We start from the raw sequence: 22,418 nt of genomic DNA, 5'->3' as shown, positions 1-22,418 counted from the left end.
GAGCGTTTTGCGCGCCAAAGAAGACTGCTTACCGACCTCCTCGATAATGCTTCTGCTTGGCTCTGGAGCTCTTCCTCCCAACTCGGGGTGCCTCGCGCGTCGCCTCGCATGAGAAGTCAATGCCGGCAAAGTGGTCTCATCCCAAGATTCTTCTTCCATGGTCGCATCTTCTGCGCGCATGAGGGAGACGGCCCAGGGTTGCGGATAGCCAAGCCGAGGTCGCCCAAAGACATGTCACAGCCCAAACAGATTGATCCCGGAAGCGAATTGGACGAAGAAGTCTAGAGACGGACTGTAGACCGGGACTACGGCCACAAGGCGAATGAGCGGCATGGAGCTGACCTTGCCGTATGACGCCTGCGTGGGATGAAGCCCGCGGTGACCATGGCATCTCGACAAAACGAATGGACGGCTGCGCTAAAATGAATACAACCGAACGGGGGCGAGACAAGGGTGCCTGCCTCCAATGTCGCCATTTGCCGCTGGCCAGAGGGCCTAAAGTGCCTTCGCGCAATCAACTACATGTCATGTCAAGCAGGCACAGACAGGCACAGCTCGCACGCATCGCGACTCTGGGAGGCAAGCCGAGTCGAGAACCGGTTCTGCAGGCTCTGCACCTACACTACACTACGTTAGCAGACTCCACTTTCAGGAGAAGGTGGGCGTTGGAGAATCATGTCGCAGCTCCAAGATGTTCATCTTGCTTCAAACAGGGCATGGTGGAAGGAGGCTGTGCAAAGTGTGGGGTCGAATGGGAATGTCACTCATGATCCAGTCCGTCCGCGGATGACCAGGCCAAGCCTGCTGTCCCGCGCAGTGTTTCCTGAAGCCACAGCGGATTACTGTACACTGATCCCAATCTGTTTCTGGTGTAGGGATCCCACCCTTCTGTCTTATTTTCTTCCTGTCTTTCCCGCCTTCTCTCACCCTCTATCTCTCCCCCTCACTACCACGGCTCTCGTCTACTCCCACCAGAAGCTCATATTATCACCTCTGCTACTGGCAATGATCAGGGTCATGGGCTTGGCTCCCCTCAGGAGCCTGACCGGCGGTAGTGCTTTGCGTTTGCAAGTCAAGTCTCGACCTGATTGCAACTACACTTAGGTAGGTACTGGCAGAATTGAGTCTGCATACCAATGTATTTCACCGCGCAATTTTTTCATTTTCTCTTTAACAGCCGCCCGTTGAGCCGTTTCGCCTGCCACCAACCCTGCAACGGCCAGGTTCATGGTTTACAAGAAGCTTTCCGTGGTCCTGGTCTCTGCATTTTATCCCACCACACTTGCATGCCCCCGGTTAGTCAGTCTGACTGCGAGTGTGAGCACACTGCGCACCAGGATCCTCACGGATTGACGAGCTCTCACTAGGCTGCTGGGTCAGATATGTACGCGAGAGCATGTAGGGACACAAGCGAGCCGTGTCTTGCTTCTGCGGCTGAGGTTGATGATGTTGATGACGACTTTGGACCGGACTGGATTGTGTGGTAGCGAGAGAACGCTTCGGAGAGATAATTGCCTGAAGGCAATATGCGTAAGTGCGTGCGTCGCGTCGTGCGTTGTCTTGACTTGAAGTGCCACTAAGTACACGACATTGTCGACGACGACGGCCGCGACATCAGCGGCACGCAGCACGCAGCAATGATACCCCGCGCCCGCGGCCGCGGCCTGAACAAGTAGATCGCATCAACATCGAAGTCGCCAGCAACTCTGATCAGGCATTGATACAGCAAACGGAGGAGTGAATCGAGTCGACGACATTGGTCTTTAGCATGCGCCGTCTTCCATGTCTGAACTGTACCCTGCAGTCGAAGATGGTCGCGGAGAACGGGTAGGCCAATCCAGAGAGAAGTATCATGGGTACATCTGAGCTTCTTCGTCTGTTTGATGCTTGTTTGGGAGGGGAAGCTAACCCTGCTGCCACACTCATGCTTTGGTCGAAACATTGATGGGCGCTGGGTCTTTTCCCTCCTGGCGCCCCCCGTCCCCTTGCACAGAAAAGCCGAATTTGGGATGTGGGCGGTCCCCTCTTTACGCTGGCACCCATGACAACTGGATGTCCACGTCCATGTCCCATGTCTACAACCCACGGATGGATGGGTTTTCCATGGGTCCCTCTTCCCGGGCAGATCTCCCAGATGCCTTGGCCCTTGCCTCGTGTGCCTGACCAGCAGCAGGACGCGGTGGTTAGTCGCAGCAATTGCGGTGGCAGCGGAGCAGCGGCGGCGGCAACAAGACCAGCAGCAGCGAGGTTGAGGTGAGGTAAGGTAGGTAGGTACCTTGGCACGCCGTATGGAGACATCGCAAAGAGGCGGGACACGGCAAGGAGCGACAAGCAGTCCCGTGTACTCTGCAGGTGAAGAACAGGTGAGATGGGTACTTCAGATGCCTTACCGCAACAAGTCAATTTCTTTTTTCCTCATACCCGACCTATTTTCATCTGGTATTGCAGGCATCAGACTGCCGCTGCAGCAAGTTGCTCGCCCTGCTTCTATTCCTTTTGCGCTTTTTCGCCGCCGCTGCGGACCCTGTGTCCATCACATAAGATGAGGGACAGGGACGGGGTAAGAGGGAAAGCAGAGTGGAAAAGATACATAAAAAGAGGATAAGACCAACGGACAGCGGACGCGCGATTATTATTCAATCTCGTTCACCTGCGTCTGTCCTTGTCGGCTGGAGAAAACGTCTACTTTTTTTTTTCTCTCTGCCCGCCCACCTACCCACGCACTATTTTACCTACCTGACTACCTTACCTCACCTTGGTTATCGTCCGGGATCGGTACTTGGTCGTCTCTGTACCCTGTCAGAAGCAAATCGACTTTTCTCGCGCATCGTATCTTTCCCCCCTCGCCTTTTCCACATCTCTGGAAATTTCCCATCCGGCCGCGACTTTCCCCAGTCAAGCAACAAAGGCAGGAAAATTCGACGGAGACAAAGAACAGAAGCCCGAGGTTGGTGCACCCAGACCCGCCCCCAGTTTCCTCCGCGCTGTCTACCTATCACACTGTCGCCGCTTTCCCGCAATGCTGCGAGGTAAGGTACCTCAAGGTGCCTTACATTGCACTTCTCGGTGTACATTTTCTTTACCCTCCGTCGTACTCGTACCTTGAATTTTGCTTGCTTTTCGCTTGACTGCAAGGCGTCAACTTTCAATTCGCGGTCAAGCGCAGACCAGGCAGACAGTCCGTCGTCGTTGCGGCCGCGGCCGTGTGTCCGTGTCGCCTCTGAGCCGTCAGTGAGATGAGGTAAAAGGTACCTTCCACACTCATGGACGTGGCCGGTCTCCGTACCTCAATCGAACCCCTCCACCTGCCCCTCCGCCACGAGGTCTCGCCGGCTCCAGCTCTCAAGCTTCCATCGCACGGCGGCGACCCGGTAGCGGCAGTCAGTCAGCTAATGCTTGGGATGGCATCGGGAGGCAAGCAAGAAGCAGCAGCAGCAGCAGCCAGCCAGCCATGCTTTGCACTGCTTTGCTTTGCAGCAACAAGACGCGAATGCAAGTGCAATTGAGAAAGCAAATGCGAATGCAAGTGCAAGCAAATGTTGCTGTTGTTTCCTTGCTGCCGGTACTGAGGAGCTGCTGCTGCTGCTGCTGCTTTTGCTTTCTGTTGCTGTTGCGGCAAGTGCTTCCGTTCCGCTCCTACCTTGCACCTTTCCATGCTTTCCACACCTCGCCTTCCATGTCCTCCTCTCCGTGTGTCGCTCCCGTCTCCCTCTCTCGCTGCTGCCCGCACCGCACACTCTCGCTCAATCCACCCCGCCTTCCTGACCGCGTCCCGGCCAGTCGCTCCTCCCACTCCCACTCCCACTCCCACTCATACACCAAACCTTACGGTACCTCTGGAGGGGGCCTATTTTTTTGCACTGCCTCACTGCCTCAACGCCCTTTCCCTCCGAGCCATTCACAAAAAAAATTCCCGCTAGCAGCTTTTCCTTTCTCCTCTTCTCAAAGGTGGCCTTTCACTTTCTCCTTCTCCCACCCCTCTTTCCTTTTTCTGAGGAAAATCCATCAAGCCCGGAATTCAGACCTGACCTCCGTCAACCATCTCCTTCCCGCCAACAACAGCCCACCTTATTCCAACCTCTGTCTCTCTACCACAACACATCCACATCGTCGTCATCCATCTAGTGGCGACACACCTGCAGGTAAAATTCTCTTTGTCCCAGGGCCTGACACAGCCTGCATCTTGCCCGTTTCCCAAGTCCCCCTTTCCCGCAACATCGCTCCTCTTGGCCTGACTTGTATCATTCGCTTTGTCGTCCCTAACCAACTCCATCGTTTTGCCCGCGCGCCGTCGTCAAAAGTGACAAAGCTCTGCCGACAACACTGCCACTTCTCTTTGGCGACCTGCTGAGCACTGCCAGCTTTCTGGAGCCTGCTTGACTCTTGTTTGGGAAGTTTCCGAGAGAGCGCTTGCTTCTATTGCCTTCCCCTGTATCCAGACCCCGCCTTGGCGCCACCACGACCACTTCCATTTATGCACCGCAATATCCCTTCCGGACTCATTCTAACCTGCAATCAACAGACCACCAAGCTCACGCAAAGACACAACAACCATCATCATGTCTAAGCTCTTCATCGGGTATGTTATGCCCACGTGGTTGCCACCAGAACCATCCAAGAACTACCCATGCTGATCTTGCATCTCACAGCGGCCTTGCATGGCACACTGAGGAAAACACCCTCAGACAGAAATTCGAGGAGTTCGGTGCTGTCGAAGAAGCTGTAAGTACTAACAGTCCTGTCCGCCGCAAAGAAACTTTCTTGGAGTGGCGCCGCCATGGACCGCGGAACAGACACCTTGTGTCTATCCACACTTGTCCATTAGCAAAGAGAAAAGAAAGAGAGAGAGAGAGAGAGAATCTGACACGCGTTTTTTTGCCATTTTGAAGGTGGTTGTCAAGGACCGCGACACTGGCCGCAGCCGTGGGTTCGGCTTCGTGCGATACACTCAGGAGGGAGATGCTCAGAAGGCCATTGCCGCCATGAACAACGTCGAGTACGCTGCCTTTGCGAATTTGCATTTTTCCATTGCTTGCTTGTCCCGGCGCAATGAGTCTCAGAGGAGCCGACCGTATCTGACAACGTAAATTTTAGGTTTGACGGACGCACTATCCGTGTTGACAAGGCTTCTGACAACGGCCCCCGCGGCGGTGGCTTCCGCGGCGGTTTCGGTGGTGGTGGTGGCCGTGGCGGTTACGGCGCGCCCCCCATGCCCTACGGCGGCGCTCCCGGCGGATACCCCGTCGGCGTTCCCAACATGTATCAGCAACCGGCGTACGGACGCGGATATCCCCCCCAGCAGCAATACGGCGCTCCCCCTCAGGGTCAGTAACGCTCGTCAAACCCCATCATCCCCGACCTCCATGCTAAAAGCTCCGTAGACGGCGGTTACGCGGCTCCTCCCGCGGGCTATGGCTACCCGGACCCGTCCCAGCAGCCCCAGGGCGGCCGAGGCTACTAATGCACGCTAGAGTTCGGAGATTCGTTGCCTGCTGGTTGTCGACTTTGCGCAACTCGGGAGCACGCGGCCAAGAGTTGTTGCCGACGATTACCTCCTCCGAGTCTGACAGACGTTCGTGCGCGCGCCCGTTGGTTCGATCGAGCATTGGTGATGATATTCTTCGCTGCAACACAATACCCGGTTCTTCTGTTGCAATGGATCTCTGGAAAACAAAACCCCAACCCGGGTCGGTCAAGGGTTGGTAACGGCCTAGTCTTCTCTCTCAAATGGAATGGTTTTCTGCTTCTTTTTTTTCTTCCATACTTTACCTCTCTGTCTCCAAGAGCGGTCCCAACTTTCGGTCTTTTCGCACGTGGTGATGATCTTTCATTTTGGTGACCTCGGAGGGGTTGGCAATATTGGGGAGGAGGAAAGGTCGTCGTTGGGATGGCACCCAGCGGATTTGTGTGGTCTAACTCTACCTGGCCTGCATGATTGTCTATGATCTGCTTTAGAATAAAAAAGGAGGGGGGTTTGAGTCGACATGGTACGAAGGATTTGCGCAACGGGAGTGTAGGGCGGTTGGCTTCCCGGGGGGCGGGGCAAGTATGCAAAAAAAAAGTTTTTGTGCGGTCATCTTCTCAGCACGTCTTCTCGGTCTCCTCCTGCTCCTTGACACTGCTTCCTTGCTTGAACTCGCCGTCGGCGGCGTCTGCTGGGTCCGGGCCGGTGCCCGGGGGCAGAGTTGTGGTGGCCTGAATAGCGCGGACTCTGTTGGAGAGGTCGGTGATGTGGACGTCGCCGTTTTCCGGACTCAGCTCATCGAGCGCCTTCTCGAGGCCGAGGAGGTAGTCAATGTTGAGACCACTTGGGCCGCGGCTCTTGTAGATGTGCTCGGCCAGCTTCTGGGGATCCTGGGGTCCGACGAATTGGTCGTTGTCCGGCGTGCCGATGTAGACGAGGGTGCGGATGGGTTCGGTGCCGTCGGCCGGGTAGAAGGGGGCATAGTGAATGCTGTAGCCGTTGATCTCCCGGATGTCGAGGTAGTCCTTCACTTCGGCGACCTTGTCAGCCTTGATGCGGTAGGCGACGCCCCATACACGATCCGGGGCCGAGTCGTGATGGTCAGTGAGCTTTTCCCAGTAGGAACGCTCGATCAATGTCGCGACGCGACCCGGGGCTTCCGGTGTACCCCTGTGGTCCTGGCTAGTGACGGTCAGGACGACATCTCACAACACGAAGGGTCATTCCCAAGGAGGGCCTCAGGTAGTGTGAGTGATTACCTCGCCTATGTGAGAGTTTAGTATAAGTGACTTTGAGCACGGGCAGGGGGAAATCGAGACGTGTAGTGTAAATAAGCATTGGTATGAGCGGGCAGCCTTAACGCGAGGTGGCCTTGTGTGCCGTGGGGCCGGGTGAGACGGCTGCGTTGGGGAAAGGAGGAAAGAAAGGGAGGAGACTTACTTGCCAGAAGCGTCGGACATATCCCGTCACCCAACCAGGGATCCTTCTATCTGTGGGGTTGAACGACACAGATCAGCCGGAGGCTCGGATAGGCGGCTAGAGTAGCCCGGGTGAGGATGGGGAGGGAGAGGCTAACCGAAGTGCGGCGGAGGTTTCCATATCAGACTCCTGGAGAAGCGGGTTCGCGACGTTAGGGACGTAAGGTACAGAGTACGGAGAGCTTGGTCGGCAGGGATATATATGCGGGAGGGCGGGAGGAGCTGAAAGACAAGAACCTCCGAGAGGTCACCGGGGTAGGGTAGGGGGCGGAAGGGGGAAGAGATCTATCTCTGGACTCGACGTACCCGTACCCATACAGCCAAAACTCGGAGCCGTTGGTGGAAAGGTCGTTGTCGGCAGCCATCTCGAATGTTCTTGTGTCCCACGGGCTCCGTGCAAGTGGTGGATTTGTCTCTGCGAGCGGGACGAGATGGAAAAATTATGAAATGTGACAGCCCCAAGTAAGCGAGGGCTTCCTATCTACCTACCGTTCCTGGAGGGTAGAGAGGCGAAGGAGACGACACTATGGCCCGGTAATTCCACGGTATCTGAAGTAATTCCAAGCAAATCAGTCCCACGCCGGTGTCGTTTGCGACGTCCTGCACAACACACAAACATCTGGACAGGTAAAAGCCACTCGGTAATCCATCTTGGATTTGTTTTTGGCGCTTGCCTAGCCACCAAACGGTCAGGAAACTGTATGAGCCGTTGGTGGCACCCGAAAGCGGCAAGCCGCAACGGCGGAGCGGGCGGAATGGTGCAAGCCCCGCGGGGAAGCCGCGCGTACACACATATAGGACACACAAATACACACACAAACACAAACACGCACACACGGGTATCAAAAGAAGAGGCAGAAGAAAAACGAGAAGAAGAGGGGAAGATTGAGTGTGAAGAATGAGGGCGGGGGGGAGGAGGGGGATGAAGGATGTTTCCATAGGACGGAGCGGAGCGGGAAAAGGCAATTGTCAAAAGGGCAAGGGCTAGACTCAAGAGTTCCCGGAACAGCGTGGAAAGGAAGGACGACGAGAAGGAATCAGGGTACGTACGTGGCAGACGGGGCGGAAAGAGGAGAGAGCCTGAAATTAAGGGAAGAAGGAAGGGGAAAAAAAAGGTTCGATGTGTTCTAGAAAGTTGGGCAAGGCGAGTTGAGCGGTGCGAATGGAAGCTGCAAAGCTGGGAAAGCATACGCAATCCCGCTTGCCGGCGTCCCGTGCGAGAGGCTCGGCGCTCTAGGGAGGGGCGTGGGCCGGGGCCATGGTGGGGCGGGTTGGGGTGGAATGGAAGGTGGAAGGGAAGCAAAAGAAGGAATGGATGGATCACTTGCTGTTAGGGTGGTACGGACGATGATGCTCTGGGGCCACTGGTTGGTGGCCACGCTTACACGATGGCCCGTCGAGGTGTTTATTTTTTTATTTTATTTTTTTACTCCTCTTCGTGCTGCGGCGCTGGCCAAGGCAGAGTCACGGTGCTCGCTGGGTCAAACTACACTAGTCACGATGCGAAGACGTTGGCACAAGTGGTCTGTCCCCATCCAAGTTGAGTTTTGGACGAGATTGAGACACGGCAATATTCAACTGGACAGATCGTCTCAGGTGTTGACGACTGCCTGACTAAATTAAGCTTAAACGGGGATACGACGACCACCTCAAATGTCACCAATGGCCGCTGCATGTGTTATTATGTGCGTGTGTGAAGTGATTGTATGTGAGGGAATTGTTGGAAATCGAACGTGTCTGCATTACGTATCGCTCTAACACAGGTTACCCCGTATCGTCCCTCATCGGCGTCTGACGATGGGTGATGAGTGGTAAGTGGTGATGGCTGTGGTGGCGGTGGTGGTGGTGGAGGAGGGAGGGCCTGATGAGGAAAGACACGGGAGGGAAGCCCGGAAAAGGAAAAGAAGCTGCGCCGGACCGCTGGGCTCCAGGCTGAAATAAAGTGCTCGGGACCCCTTTCCACCTCGCGATCTGTATCTCCATCGTATCAATACCCGGTCCCGAGGCGGAAAGAGTCCAGAGACGCTGGAGCTGGAGTTCCGTCCCCCTACCCAGGGGTCGCCATGTCCTGTTTGTGGATAAGGCACATTTCTTGAGGCCCGTAACACGAAGTCAATGGGGATTCTCTCGTCCAGATACGAATTTCATTGCCGCGTATAACGACGGACGGCCACAACGCAATGGACCGGACCGGGACACTGGCGGCCGAATACGCAATCGCGAGTAATCCGCAGCGCAAGGCAAGGGCATGGCATGGCATGGCATGGCATGGCATCCGGTCGCCGCATCGCATCCTCGAAGCCGGACTCGCCGTTGCAGCAGGTATCCTCCCTGTTTGCCACTTGTTACGGGCCTGCCCTATGACAATCCATGGTTCTTCGGCGTCGCGTTCCATCGCCTGGAGAGCATCCACAACCCACCGCAATTCAGTCCACAGCGGGACGGCGTGGCGGGGTTGCGAAAGCGAAAGGCCATTGACAGCACAGAAATGTCCCCATCCCGTCGGCATGGCCCTTCCACTTCCCGTCCTGGTGATCTTCCAGAAGACAGAAAGAACAAAGCCTGCAATTAAGTTACGCTCGAGTGTGAGGTGAGGTGGGCTTGGGGCCAGGCACCCGCAATCGGAAAGACGTGTCCGTGTCTGTGTGTGACATGATGATGTCGCTGCAGAAGCAGGAATTCAGGATCCAAGCCAACCCAAGGCCGCGTGGGATGGAATCAATGTCCTCTTTTCTGTCCTGATCTACCCTACGTCTTCCTTGGCTGGAGCATTTTCTGTTTTTAGTTGTTGCCCCCTCCAACAAACAATTTCGCAGAACCCACTCGACGGGCAGACTGCAAACCGTGATCCATCGCCTGTTCATCCCGTCTGATTTGCGTCAACCGTCCGTGTCGTGTCGTGTCTTGTTGTGGCAGTCGTGCCGTGTCGTTCCCGTCGCAAAGCCCATCCGCAGCGCAGCGCAGCTACAGCCGAGCCGAGCAAGCAAATCGCCGTCGCACACCGAGCACCACCATGCACCATGTCCAGTCCCCTTCGTGGTATTATTCATCGTCTCGACACAGACGACCGAATCATACACCAAAGCTTCCTCAGCACTGATTGCCCTGCATCCCAGTCCACCGCCCGTGCCCGTGCCATCCCCAACCTGCGCGCGGGCGCCGCTGCTCCCCAAAACTGCCCGGTCCCCGGTGTAGGTCCCCTGCTGGAGGCCAGACAAGCCCTACGGCTTCGTGTTCCCTTGCTCTATTCGTCGTACATTCCCTCGAGGGTCTGCCAGTCCGTACATACTGCCTGGGAGATAACAGAAGAGAGACAGAGAGAGAAAGCCTGACAACGCGGCCATGCGCGACCGAAATTACAGCAGCACGTAGTCTCTAAACAAGGCCTCAGCCCAAGCCTCACTCTTTCATATTACATGGTGCGGCTGAAACCAATCTGACGATTGCGCAAAGCTCAGGGCCCGATTGGCACGTTCACAGCCTCTCTATGCCCGCAGCGCAGCCTAACGAAGCAGCCCTACCTGTCCTTCCCTGTCCTGTCCCGTCCTAGGCGTGCCGACTGCCGCCTGACGTTGAGACCCCTACCCCAAGTTCCATTTGTTGGACCCAAGTCACCTACAGAACCTGAGGTACATAGTTGCTGCGGCTCCTCCCCTCCTTGCTCTTGGCCCTTCCTTTGGGTTGGTTGTCCACCGCAAACCAATAGACGCCCCCACCTCTGCAACTTCATATAATCCCAGGAGCCGACGAACTCGACTCGACTGCCAAAGGACTCTTTCCTTTGCTTTCTCTCCCGGCCCTCCATCGCCAGTCCACCCATCATCACAGTCGCAATGGCCTACAACAGACCCTACAACCCCGACGAACTCCCCAGGTGCGTGGCTAGAGCCATCAACGACTCGCAACAGCCCCTCATCGCAATCTATTTTACCCCGCCATGCTAACACCCTACCAGATTCGCGGAGCCCGAGCAGGTACGTTCGACTCGTCGTCCTTTCCACGCAATGTGGCCTTTCCTTTGCGATTCACCATCGCCAGCCCATGGATCGCTCAACCGGAGAAAGACTGACCGTCCCGTTCCAGAAGGGCGGCGCTGCCCCAGCCCCGGCCCCGGCCCCGGCCCAAAGGCCTTCTCCCCAACCGCGCTACGAGAGCAAGCCGCCTCCGCCCGTCCCCCACGATAGCTACCAGCGCCGTCCCGTCGACCACCGTGACCCTCGCGACGACCGCCGTCCTAGCCCGAGCCCCAACATCTACGGCGCCACCTCTCCTCCTCCCACCGGCGGCCCGCGCCCGACTCAGATGCACAATCGCCCTCCTCCCAGCTCAAGACCGCCCCCGTCTCCCGCGCCCGCCGAGATGGCTGACGGTGCCGACCCGACCCTGCTGCCTCTGTTCCGCGCTGTCGATAAGGATGGTACGCGACTCCGTGAGAGACCTCAAGAATTCAAAATCTAACAAGACACAGGTACCGGCCAGCTTTCCGAGCGCGAGCTCTCCACCGCCCTCGTCAACGGTGACTGGACAGCATTCGACCCCCAGACTGTGCGCATGATGATCCGCATGTTCGACTCCGACCGCAGCGGCACCATTGGCTTCGCCGAGTTCTGCGGACTGTGGTCCTTCCTCGCCTCCTGGCGCACTCTCTTCGACCGCTTCGACGCCGACCGCTCGGGCAACATCTCGCTCCAGGAGTTCAGCAACGCCCTCATTGCCTTCCGATACCGCCTGAGCCCCGGCTTTGTCGAGCTTCTCTTCCGCACCTACGATAAGCGCAACGAAAACTCCATGTCTTTCGACCTCTTCGTTCAGGCCTGCATCTCTCTCAAGCGCATGACGGACGTGTTCAAGAAGTACGACGACGACCGCGACGGCTACATCACCCTCAGCTTTGAGGACTTTTTGACGGAGATTCTGAAGCAGCTCAAGTAAGCGGGTGTGGTGTGGTCCTAAGAGGGGAAGATAGGATTCGTTTTCCCCACTAGCTTTCTTTGTTTTTCATTTTCACGTCAGCGTGTTTGGCTGGGACCTAGTTTCGTGCATGCACTGGGAGGCAGGATCTGCATAGCTCACGGGCGGCTGTGTGTTGAGAAGGATTAAGGAGAGGATGGATATGTGGAAGCGTGCATCTCGAAGAAGAGAGATGATTTCTCGTTGCATGAGAAAATTAGATACCCTGGCTGGGTGGGTGCAAGTAATGGACGGAGGGTGGGTTCCATGTGGTGACGACCACCCGTAACGGGCGGTCTCATAGTATTCAAATCGCATTTCAAGGGAGCATCAAACGCTGGCATTCGAGACATTTTATATGAAGCTGGTATGATTGTGAACGGTAGCTTTGTAGTTGGAAACTCACGTTTAGCTAATTCATACTTTGCATACATTGAGACTCGTCTTTTTCGAGGTCATACAAAGGCGCAGACAATCAGATGTATCACCAATTACGGGTCTCAGTAACCGCCCTTCTAAGTCGTATGTCTTAAGACGACATACTACCGTTTGAACCACTTTGTCATGGATACTGGCCCTGTTCACGGGGTTTGTAGGTCCAGACCTGGCAGACTGGCGGCCTCTAGAAACTAAGAGACAAATATAACCAGCAAACAGGGCTGACACAATCTACGTGTTGGGAAATGGGGTACATCACAAGCTGACGGTCCTGCGACAACGCCTACGAAGACTGCTTGTTACTCAACGAGATTATCCAAAGCACCTATGTTTCCGAAAAACCGGATCGGAGAGGAGAGAGACACAGGATCTAACCCGCGTCAACTGATTACAAGGCAGAGACCTCGTGATGACAGCGTTGGGCGTGTCCGCAGTCACTTCTTTCCGAACTTGAGACGAGTTGGCCGTTAAAGCACTTGACAAGTAAGGACTTTAACTTTAATATCTGTCTACTCCGGGAACACCTGCCATCCACTAACAAGCAGTCACTATATGGATAGCTTCTTTATCATGATCGGGTGAAAAGGACATGCTTTTGACGTGGGCAGTGAATTTTCCCTGGGTCCTGCCAGGAACACGACAGAACAAAAGAAGGATCCGGACGAACATTGGCGATTAGGGAGGAGCAGATGCTTTCCCCCCGTCTTAATAGAGCATCTGGCTGATCTACCAACAGACTGTGCCTTCGAATACTGCTTTGCTTCGAGTCTCTGAAGCCGGGATATGTTTTCAAGGATATCACGTGGTTTGACGCTACAATCGTGTGCCCTGATAATTGTGATTGATTATGCTTGTATATTAAGAGCCCATAAGCTACGCGAGGAGAAGGTCAAGCCTTGTACCATCCTCGTTTTCAAGTTGTTAGTCCTTCCTTCTGTGGTATCAAATCAACCCCTTCCCCAAGACACGCCGCCATCCTGGGCAGGCAATGCTATTCCCGTAACGAAAATAAAACAAGAAATTCAATGCTCCCAGTACCCAGTCACCCGTCTCCCGTGTTCCGTGTTCCGCGTCGCATTTTCGTGTGGTTCCAAAGTCTCCGTAGGGGTATATCCTGCCCTCGGTGCCCCTTGAACGTGCTTCAGCTGTACAGGAGGGTATCCAATATTCCGATGAAAAAGACAGCAAGCAAAACAAAATTACCACTGGGTATCATCGCATAGTCCCCGTTCATACACGCGTGACAATCGGCGACAAATTCCGTCCTCGCGCCCGACCTTGCAGTGTCTTCTCCGCCACGGGGAGTTTGCGAGGCGGAAATACTCCAGCGCGCGGCTCAACGTTCCAGACACCCTCCCGGGTCATCGCAACTTCCTCGCCAACCCCGAGAACAAGCACTTCAGTACTCTTACCCCCACCGCCATTACCCTCATTGCCTGACCCCTCCCGGTCGAACCTATTGTCGCGGTGGCTGGTGTTCGAAAAGGGGCTGACGACGTCGGCGATCTCCTTGCGGGCGTACTTTCTCGTCTTCAGCATCCTCGTGACCAAGCCCCTGACGTCTTTGTCGCCGTCGTGCGTGCTAACCCAGGCCTTTGCGCCTAGGGCCGATGCCGTCTCCTGTCCGGCCGGCATGCCCGCGGAGATATTACCGCCGAGCCACCACGGGTTCGAAACAGTGTCGAAGCAGTGCAGGAGAGCAGTGAGAGGCAGAGCCGCCTCGGCGGCCAGGTGGGAGGCGGCGTACTGGTGTAGGCAGCGGTATGAGATGCCGTGGGGAGAGAAGATAACTGATACTGCTCGGTCTCGGGCGTCCGTTGGCGGCGGGGTCGACGTAGCGGAGTTGATGGAGTGGAGGGATTGGGTGCTGCTGGGAGTCTCCGGGGGAGTCGGCAGGCTGATGTATGCCGGCTCAGCTTTGGAGCGGGCTGCCCCGGGAATGGGAGACGGAGAGACTTGTGTGCCTTGTGGCTGAGATACGGGGGTCCTCGGGGGTGTAAGAAGATGTGGGAACCTTGGCCATGTTGGAGGTGGCCGGTACGTGATGCCGATGGCGGCATGAAGGCCCTTGAAATCCCTCCGTTGAGGAATGAACGCGACTGATACCTCGCCGAACTCCCCACCTGGTGTGAATGGCGGCACCTTGACGCGGATGACGGCCTGCTTCCCCGTGGTTTGAGGATCCTCCCACCGTGGAATCGTATGGACCTTGTTCTTGTCGAAGTACCTCCAGCCCCGAATCACCTTGGCCGCGGCCGGTTCCGCCAGGATTAGGGTTCTCGTCCCGCTGGGTGGTAGTTGCCGAAGCGTGGCCTCGTTGCAATGGTCGCTTTTGTGCTGGCTGATAATGACGAGATCGGGTTCCGGGAGATGTTCCAGCGAGCACACGCATGGAGACTCCTTGTGAGTTGTGGTTGAAAGAATAGAGTGAAAGATGGTGGACGGTCCTGTGATCCATGGGTCCATTAATATCCTGAACGGCCGGGGGGAAATGCCCGGTGTCGACTCGGGCACGATAGGTTCGAAGGTGAGAAGAAATGAGGCGTCAGCATTCAGCTGCTTGACTGTCAACGCCATGTTGTATATAGATTAATGAGTGTAAGAAACGACGGCAGGAGATATGCGCAAGGGGTCCGTAGAAGGCTGCAGAGCAACCGTTTGCTCATGAAAAGAGCCACAGGAGCAGAGGAATGCCGACAAGGCACTTAGATATGTGCCATGATGACGGGATGTAATCTGGGCAAGGAGCGCGTCGGGACGCAACTTTTGGGATGTCTTGCCGTGAATGATCGGACGTGGGGAAACATTGCAGGGAAACGCGAGGCGAGTTTAGGAAACTTTTCCTTGGCCACATTAGAAACGGCAACCCTGTAACGCCAATTTACGGTGGAAGTTGGCGAACTGACGACGAGGTCAGAGCATTGTGGTTGGACTTCACCAGATCATCAGCGCCGCGGCAAGTAAACGCGAGGTGCTCAGACTTCCGAGAGTCCGCCGGTTGGAGAATATGACGACGGATCAGTGACATCGACCGGCAAAATATGCACAAGGAGGGTGCCAAGTTCGGTATTGGTCGGAGGCTGAAACCTTGGTGGCTGAGCCTCAACTGCGCAATACGTCCAGTCCTTTTGGGTCTGGAAACATGGAGTGCGTCCCTTGCAGATTCTGAAAAGACAATCTGATGACTCCGGACCAGTCAGGCGGGGCCCGCCCTGGTTGTTTTTGCCTTTTACATCTTATGCTGAGCGGGATTGCCGTGCTCTGAATGCCATAGAAGAAGACGACCTTTCCTTCGTGATCTTGGCGGCGCAGGTCCATCTCGGACGTCTGTGCGGCGTACCTCGAGGGGGTTGATCAACGAGGAGCTGTGACAAGTTTGTTTGGGATCCTGCGGATGCGTCGCCTTGATTGGAGAAGGAGCTTCGGATACCGCTGGCCACATAAGATCCGAGGTCGCCCTCCCATCGACTCGAATTGCCAGAAATCAGGACGGCAGCTGTTCTCCAGTAAGGCCCATGAAGTCAAACTGAAGGCTGACGACACAGCTCTTCGGAGTGATGCTGTCGTTGTGCACCTCATGCAAGATTGACAGCCGGCTGCAGCGGCTCAAGACGGTTCCGGAGTTCCCCCCTGACGCTGGAAGGGATGACCCATTGTAGCATATATCCAGCGAACCATCTGAACTGAAGGCAAAGACTGTCTCTGACAGCGGATGGAAAAGACTGCCCACTCCTTCGAGAAGCCAAATCAGTTAAACCAAGTGGTTTTTGCTGCGTGTCTGCGGCAAAGAAGGTTGGTGATGCTGAGGCTGAGGAAATCTCCGAAAGCAGAGCTTGATCCGCTTTCGTGCAATTGAATCTTAATTCACTAGGTCAAGAGATATAGGATGTTTGCTGACAGCGAGTGATCGACTGTCGTCAACATGACGGAGCACTGGTGCTTCAGTGAGAATAGACTAAGGTAGAGCCACTGGGATTCATTCCAGTCAAGTCGAGGATATCCTGTCATGCCTCAACTTGCTCAGAGGAGACAGGGGGAAAAGGGGCTCAGGAGGCTACGCGTACGTGCAAGCCGTCAGCGCACCGGCGCTGTGAGTTGCGCGGAGATAGAGGGCCGTGATCGCTAATGGCTTGAAGGTGGACGTTCCGACTTGGGATCTCAGCGCTGATAACCCTGGAGCTTCGCCGAGTGAACGGTGAAGGGATGGGGATGGAGATGGAGAGGCTCTGACAACAGTGGCAGTGGCAGTCGGAGTCACCGACGAGACAGAACTGGTTGGCCGCCATGTCTCGGAAGGCAGGGAGCCAGGAGCGAGTTAAAGCGGCCTTCGGGCGTTTGCCGCTTCGATAGGGCCCAGTCGTACGAAAGTACTGGGTGTATTCAGAAAACGACGCGTGCATGTGACAGAGCTTTGGGTACGGAGCGTCCCCCGGCCTCAGCTTATCCTGCGTTGCTCGGTGTGTTTTTTCTCGTGTGCTGTTGGTAATAAAGCAGATGGAGGAACGGCACTGCAGAGAGGCACAGACCTGCGGCCGGTTGCTGAGTGGGCCGCCGCCGAGTGTGCCGATGTCAAGAAAGAATTGGCACAGGCTCAGTTTTTTTCCGGGTTAGAAGCGTAGCGCGGGTGAATGAATCGAAGTGCGAGTATTAGTGCGTTGAAGACTCGTTCAATGAAGGGGGCCAAGCCGTGTTATGAAGCCTCGATTTTCCTTTCATTAGTTTGTTGCTGCAAGGTGTTTCTGACTGTCTCCATCCCCAAACGAAGTGCCGTTCCTCCTTCTGACCGGAGCAGTTTCCTCATTCGCCCTCACTTGCGGGATCAGCGTGCAGTTGAGATGGAGGAAGGGCACCAGGCGTGGGAGTTCTCGAAGTACCGAAAAGCTTTGTGAAGGTACCTCCCCATTGGAGCTAAGGTAAACTCGGTTGCTCGTGGTAAAGATGCGCTAGAACCCTTGGGGGAGCTTTATCGTCGAAGCTGCCCTGGCTTCTGGTTGGTGGCTGGCTTATCAGCACTAGAGCTCATGTCCTGGGAGCTTATCCCCCACACCCTCCCGTTCAGCGGGCAGCTGGAACACATAGCCGTATCGCGATGCGCTCGTGAGGATAGCGCCGGAAGCTCAGGGCGGACGGTGAAAAGGAAACTGACAGACGCCAGGAAATTGGTAGCCGTCACCGCCTCGTCTTGCCTCGCCCCGATCGAGGTGCGGTCACCGTGTCGACATCTTTCCTGCAAAGAGACCTTGGGGTTCCCTGGACCCCTTCGGTATGTGAGAGACCGATGGCGAGGCGCTCGATCCAGGTACTAAGCTTCGTTGCCAGCTGCCAGCTCCGGTAGGGGAGGCGTTGGTGTAACGTTCCGTGGGCCGTCACGAGATGGATCCCCCGATTTGGCCCGAAGCTGAGAGTGGACGAGGGCGTCTGTCTGCATTATACCGGTGTTTATGCATTAATCCATGATCCAAGTCTCCTGGACGAGTCGTCAAGTCGGGTCCGACTGCGCTCAAAGACACACCACACCGTCTCAGGTCTTCCTGTAGACAAATAAGTCGTGAATAAAAACAATAAGGATAAAAACAGAGGTAGCATGTAGTGCATGCCCAGACAGGGTGATGTCAGTTCTTCTTGTACCTGGTGCTCCGAGAGGCGATAGATACCCGCTTTATCTGCGAGTGTTGTCTGCCCTTTGCCAGTCAGCCAGGGGTCCTGGGGCACTGGTGGCGAGGAAGGCGAAAAGCGCAACATGTAATTGGCTGGAAAAGGTCCTCGGAGCAGCTTCTGTATTTTTGTTGCTCGAGGTAACCGACATGCGAGCGGCTCAGGAGTGAGCTGAGACGCTGAGACGCTGAGACGCTGAGACAAGGCTTATTGACTCGAAGTCGATGATAGAGACAAGGTACCGACATCTGAACAAGGCTGCGTGGCTCGGACAGCGGACTGAGCTTACAGGAGCGCACTTTTTGTGTTTTTCTTTCTTTCAACAGTCGCCTCGGTGAATAGCCGTGGTTTCGGATTGTCGTTGACAAGTTAGCCTCTGGGTTAATTTCAAGGAGAAGGAAGAAAGTGGAGCGGGCCAAGGTGTATTTTTTTCTTCGATCTGGTACCCGTCCATGCTCTGGAGTCCGGCGCCTTTGAAGGGTGCAGATAAGTTTTTTTTTCCTTTCCATCTTGTCTCCTTCGGCCGCGTAGGAATACAATCTGCCGACTGCTGATAGGCCGAGGTGAAGGTTGGAGGCGAGGAACTGGAGGGTCCTCGCGCCGAAAGTGGGGACCTTCCCTGACAGAAAAGAGACGTACCTCCCTTACCTTCACCATGCCATCCTGGACCGGTGCACCTCGGGGCGTGGAGGGTGGATCGTGGAGCACGAGGAAAGCACTTTTTACCTTACCTTACCTGACATTGCGACAGGGCAAGGAAGGAGGAGGAAGGTGATGCAGCTGTACTTGATAGGCAGGTACCTACCTCCTCTCCCCGGTCTAGGTCTTTCACGGGGGACAGGGAAAAAAAAAACTAAAAAAAAAAACTGAATGTGGGCATCTTAGCTGGACAGACCGGGGCCAGAAGACGGCAGGCTGACGTGCTGAAGAGCCTTGGACATGGAGCCCTGCATGCCTTCGAGCAAGAGAGACACAGAAAAAAAAAGAAAAAAAAAAGGACGACCAAAAAAAAACCCTTGAAGCAGCTGTCTGTGGTAGCCCACTCAATCCAGGCAAAGCACACCCACACCCTCTCCCCACCCCATCAAGCCCCCGCCCACGCCGCACCGTCTTCCTCCCCGCTGTGGAACAGACGATTCGGCGCCAACGTCGGGGGGGGGGGACCCAATCCCCACTGCAGCAGCATGCCTCTGAGGCGCTGCAGGCGCTGCAGCCAGAGACATACCACACACCGCAGACCGACGTGCAGCAGCGCAGTGCAGCAGCAACAGTAGAGGCAACAGCTCCCAGGTTCACACCTTGTTGAAGAAGCTTCCCTGGGCCCTGCATGTCGTGGTCTTGGTGACTCTCTGTGCCCGATGCCGACCCGACGTTGCCAACCTCCTCCTCGTCCTTCGTCTCGTCCTCAATGCCCAACGCCTTTCGCAGCCATGCTGTTCCTTGCCGGAGCATGTTCATCGCTTTTACGCCGGAGATTTGGTCTGGACCGCTTCATTTGGACTGCGTCAATGCTGTCATCAGGAGGTGCGACTTACGTCTGCCAGCCAAGAATAGCTTGCCCAGGTAACCTAAGCTTGACAAGCAAACCTCTCAAGCAACCACCCGTATCTACAACGGTGCCGCGACACGACCCGACCTGCTTCCACTGCTATGCGCAACTTATTAGTAGGTAATGTACGAATCTGCTACGCATGTACATACCTTACCCGTCAGCTGGGATGTCAACGTGACGAATAGCGGGGATTCAGTAGCAGACCCATCTGGCTGAGGCCAGGGCCATCGCTAACAGGCCTTGTCACATTGACGCGGTTCCAGTTCCGCAGAAGGCGAGCTAGGTAGGTATGCTACGCCGTACGTACTTTTACACTTGCACAGAGCTTGGGAGCAACACAGCAAGTCAACAGCAGCAGCATGGCATGAGAAGCAAAGGCTTTGAGTCTTGAATCAAGCTTCTAGAAAGATACTTGCACATACCGACTCATTCAGATGGATTGAATGTGTTGCAGATTGAACACGGACAGGTCGAGAAGGCTGCAGGACATAGGTAGGTATCCGTCGAAGACCCAAGTCAAGAGCTCCCATGCACCAGCTCACTCTTTGGTGCGGTCTCTCTCTCTCAACCACTCGCAAGCTCCGAAAAGAAGAGCCAAAAAAAAAAAAAAAGGAAAAAAAAAAAAGAAAAAAGGCCACTTTACTACCACACCCCTCCCCTCCTTCCCCCTCCTCCGCCCTCGTGCTTCCCTGTCGTGCTTCCCTGTCGTGCTCCTTCCGATCCTCCTCACTTCAACTGCCTCTCCCCACTCGTCTTGACTTGAATCTTGCTTTTGCAGCCACGCCCCCCTTTCCCATGAGGTACCTGGGCTCTTCATCATCCTCTCCCACTGTCTTCTGCTTCCTTTAACCCTTGAATCAACCAACCCAACCCAACCCACCAGACGTGCTCCGGCCTCGATCGAGTCATTCACGTTGCCAATCGTCTTGGACCAATGACCAGCATTTTGTCTCCTCGGCGGGTCAATTTGCCGACCAGCTTTTTTCTTCTCCTCCTGCTGGCAGCTGCTCCTCCAGCTACCGCACTCTCCTCCAAGAGGTACCGACCGTACGAATAGCACTGCAAGAGTACCAACCTCCAGAGCTTGCAGATTGCTTAATTGCCATTGGCAGAGCTATTGGGGGACTTTACGATGCGGCCCTTGTGTGTTCGTACCCCCGCGAGGTACCTACTCTGTGTAAGGTAAGGTACCTAAGGTACCTAGGCAATTACATGGAAGGTAAGCACCAAGCAACCAGGCAGGGAAGCTCTCATTCTAGGTAGGTAGCTGGTGAAGGTACGCGCGCCGAAGCATCGAAGCACCACTGCGACGATTGATGGCTGCAATGCTTTGCTTTTCCATGCTAGCAGCAGAACCAACTGTTCCCATGGCCCCGTCACTCGGTTGCCGCCATTCTTGGCCAAGTCAGGCACCTCGTCGTGTCATAATTTTCCAAACAAAGAAGGGAGGCGGCACGACTGACTCGATGGAAACAAGTTGCAACCCGTCTCTCGGTCAATCAGTCTCGCCTTTCGCCTGGTTTCCTGGAGGAACCAGTCTGGCCAACCACTCGGCGACTGGCCGGGCATTGTATCGCATCGCGGTGTTGTGCGAGAAAGCGGCAGGCGAAGGAAGGCTCTTTATTGACGATGGCGATGCAATGGATGGTCAAGCTTCAGAGTAGCACGCTGCTTGGCCCGCCACTTACACCGCTGCGTCACCGTTGCTTTCACTTACATGCCTACCTAACCTCAGGGAAGCCTCCCTTCTGGTGCTATCCACTTGTGCTCTTCCACTTGCCAGTGACATTGACGCCGCCTTCCACAGGCCGACTCAAAACCACCCTCCTATTCGTGGTCTGCCTGACTGACCTCACACACCGAACCTTGCGACGACAGAAACTACTGAGTTACCTCATCAGCTTGTCAGCTGTTCAAATCGCTCCCAAAACCAAGCGCGTCCTTGCTTCCCTCCTTGTACCTGTTCCCGGCACCCCTCGTCCCCGTCTGCTTAGTCCCAGCCGATATTGGCCTTTTTCCTTACCCACCCCATCTCCCCGAAGCCAAGTGCAATAACAAGCAGCCGTAGCCGCAGCCCGCAGCCCGCAGCTGCAGGAGCAGCACAGGCAAAGAAGATTAGGAACAGGTGCAGACGAGTACAGCACAGCACAGCACAGCACAGCAACTCAGGTTCATCACTTGGAGGACGGGGTCCAATGGTTGAGCAGCCAAAGAGCTTGTTCTTTGCACAATCCAACCTCGAATACCTCACCTGTATGCCACAGCTGCCCCGGCTGTTGCTCCTCTTCTGTTGATCGGCTCGTCGCCCTGCTGTTTTAAGGTCCAAGGCAACCAACCAAGCGACCGACCGGCAAGGCAAGGGCTTGCTGGATCCAAGCTCCCTCCTTGCTCTCACACCTTGCTTCCCACACTGGACTCCCATATCCGTACCTCTGTGCTGGGTATCCATCCGTACTGCTGGGCTGGGCTACGGAGAAGGGCGCAGAGCAAGGTAAAAGGTAAGGTAATTGGCCCTGGGCCTGGTTACTCTACAGCACCTCAGGTAAGGTACCTGACGGATGCTGCGTGCGCATACCTACCCACCAGACCGAGCCACGCCCCTAGCCTGTCCCGTAAGTCAGCCCACCCCATAACCGAACACCCCCTATAACCGAACGCGTCAAAACACCACTTTTTCCCCTCTTCACTACTATAACTACCTTACGCTAGAACGTATTTACTTACTATAATACTTAAAATTAATTCTTTTAAAAAATACTAGTATACTTAGTATAGCTAAATATACTAAGAAAGATATTTTAAATACTTTATATAATATTTAGAATAGGATAAGTGTTTAGAAAGTTATATATACTTTAAAAGTATTTTTATTAACTTTCTA

At 55.2% G+C, this 22,418-nt stretch overlaps 4 protein-coding genes across 4 annotated transcripts; 2 read left to right on the top strand and 2 right to left on the bottom strand.

Annotated features, from left to right (window-relative positions):
* Positions 1-4,559: 4,559 nt before the first annotated feature.
* CIRBP (Cold-inducible RNA-binding protein) lies at positions 4,560-5,461 on the top strand (the record flags this gene model as incomplete). The annotated part of the gene is made up of 5 exons (XM_036641421.1): positions 4,560-4,579; positions 4,650-4,722; positions 4,890-4,996; positions 5,095-5,324; positions 5,382-5,461. The coding sequence occupies 5 exons, from the start codon at positions 4,560-4,562 to the stop codon at positions 5,459-5,461; spliced, it is 510 nt and encodes a 169-aa protein (XP_036492843.1).
* A 620-nt stretch (positions 5,462-6,081) lies between these two features.
* Positions 6,082-7,307, bottom strand: CGCS363_v009571 (Glutathione-specific gamma-glutamylcyclotransferase; the record flags this gene model as incomplete). The annotated part of the gene is made up of 2 exons (XM_036641420.1): positions 6,082-6,646; positions 7,249-7,307. 2 exons carry the CDS (start codon positions 7,305-7,307, stop codon positions 6,082-6,084), a joined length of 624 nt encoding a protein of 207 aa, XP_036492840.1.
* A 3,468-nt stretch (positions 7,308-10,775) lies between these two features.
* Pdcd6 (Programmed cell death protein 6) lies at positions 10,776-11,874 on the top strand (the record flags this gene model as incomplete). The annotated part of the gene is made up of 4 exons (XM_036641419.1): positions 10,776-10,816; positions 10,898-10,916; positions 11,026-11,359; positions 11,411-11,874. 4 exons carry the CDS (start codon positions 10,776-10,778, stop codon positions 11,872-11,874), a joined length of 858 nt encoding a protein of 285 aa, XP_036492841.1.
* A 1,686-nt stretch (positions 11,875-13,560) lies between these two features.
* Positions 13,561-14,907, bottom strand: CGCS363_v009569 (uncharacterized protein; the record flags this gene model as incomplete). The annotated part of the gene is made up of 1 exon (XM_036641418.1): positions 13,561-14,907. The coding sequence occupies one exon, from the start codon at positions 14,905-14,907 to the stop codon at positions 13,561-13,563; it is 1,347 nt and encodes a 448-aa protein (XP_036493548.1).
* Positions 14,908-22,418: the final 7,511 nt, after the last annotated feature.

The sequence above is a fragment of the Colletotrichum siamense genome (genome assembly GCF_013390195.1).
Source record: "Colletotrichum siamense strain Cg363 chromosome Unknown KSG_Cg363_contig06, whole genome shotgun sequence".
Classification (NCBI taxonomy): Eukaryota; Fungi; Ascomycota; class Sordariomycetes; order Glomerellales; family Glomerellaceae; genus Colletotrichum; species Colletotrichum siamense.
Note: the sequence above shows the minus strand (reverse complement) of the source record. Positions and strands in the feature narration are given on the sequence as shown.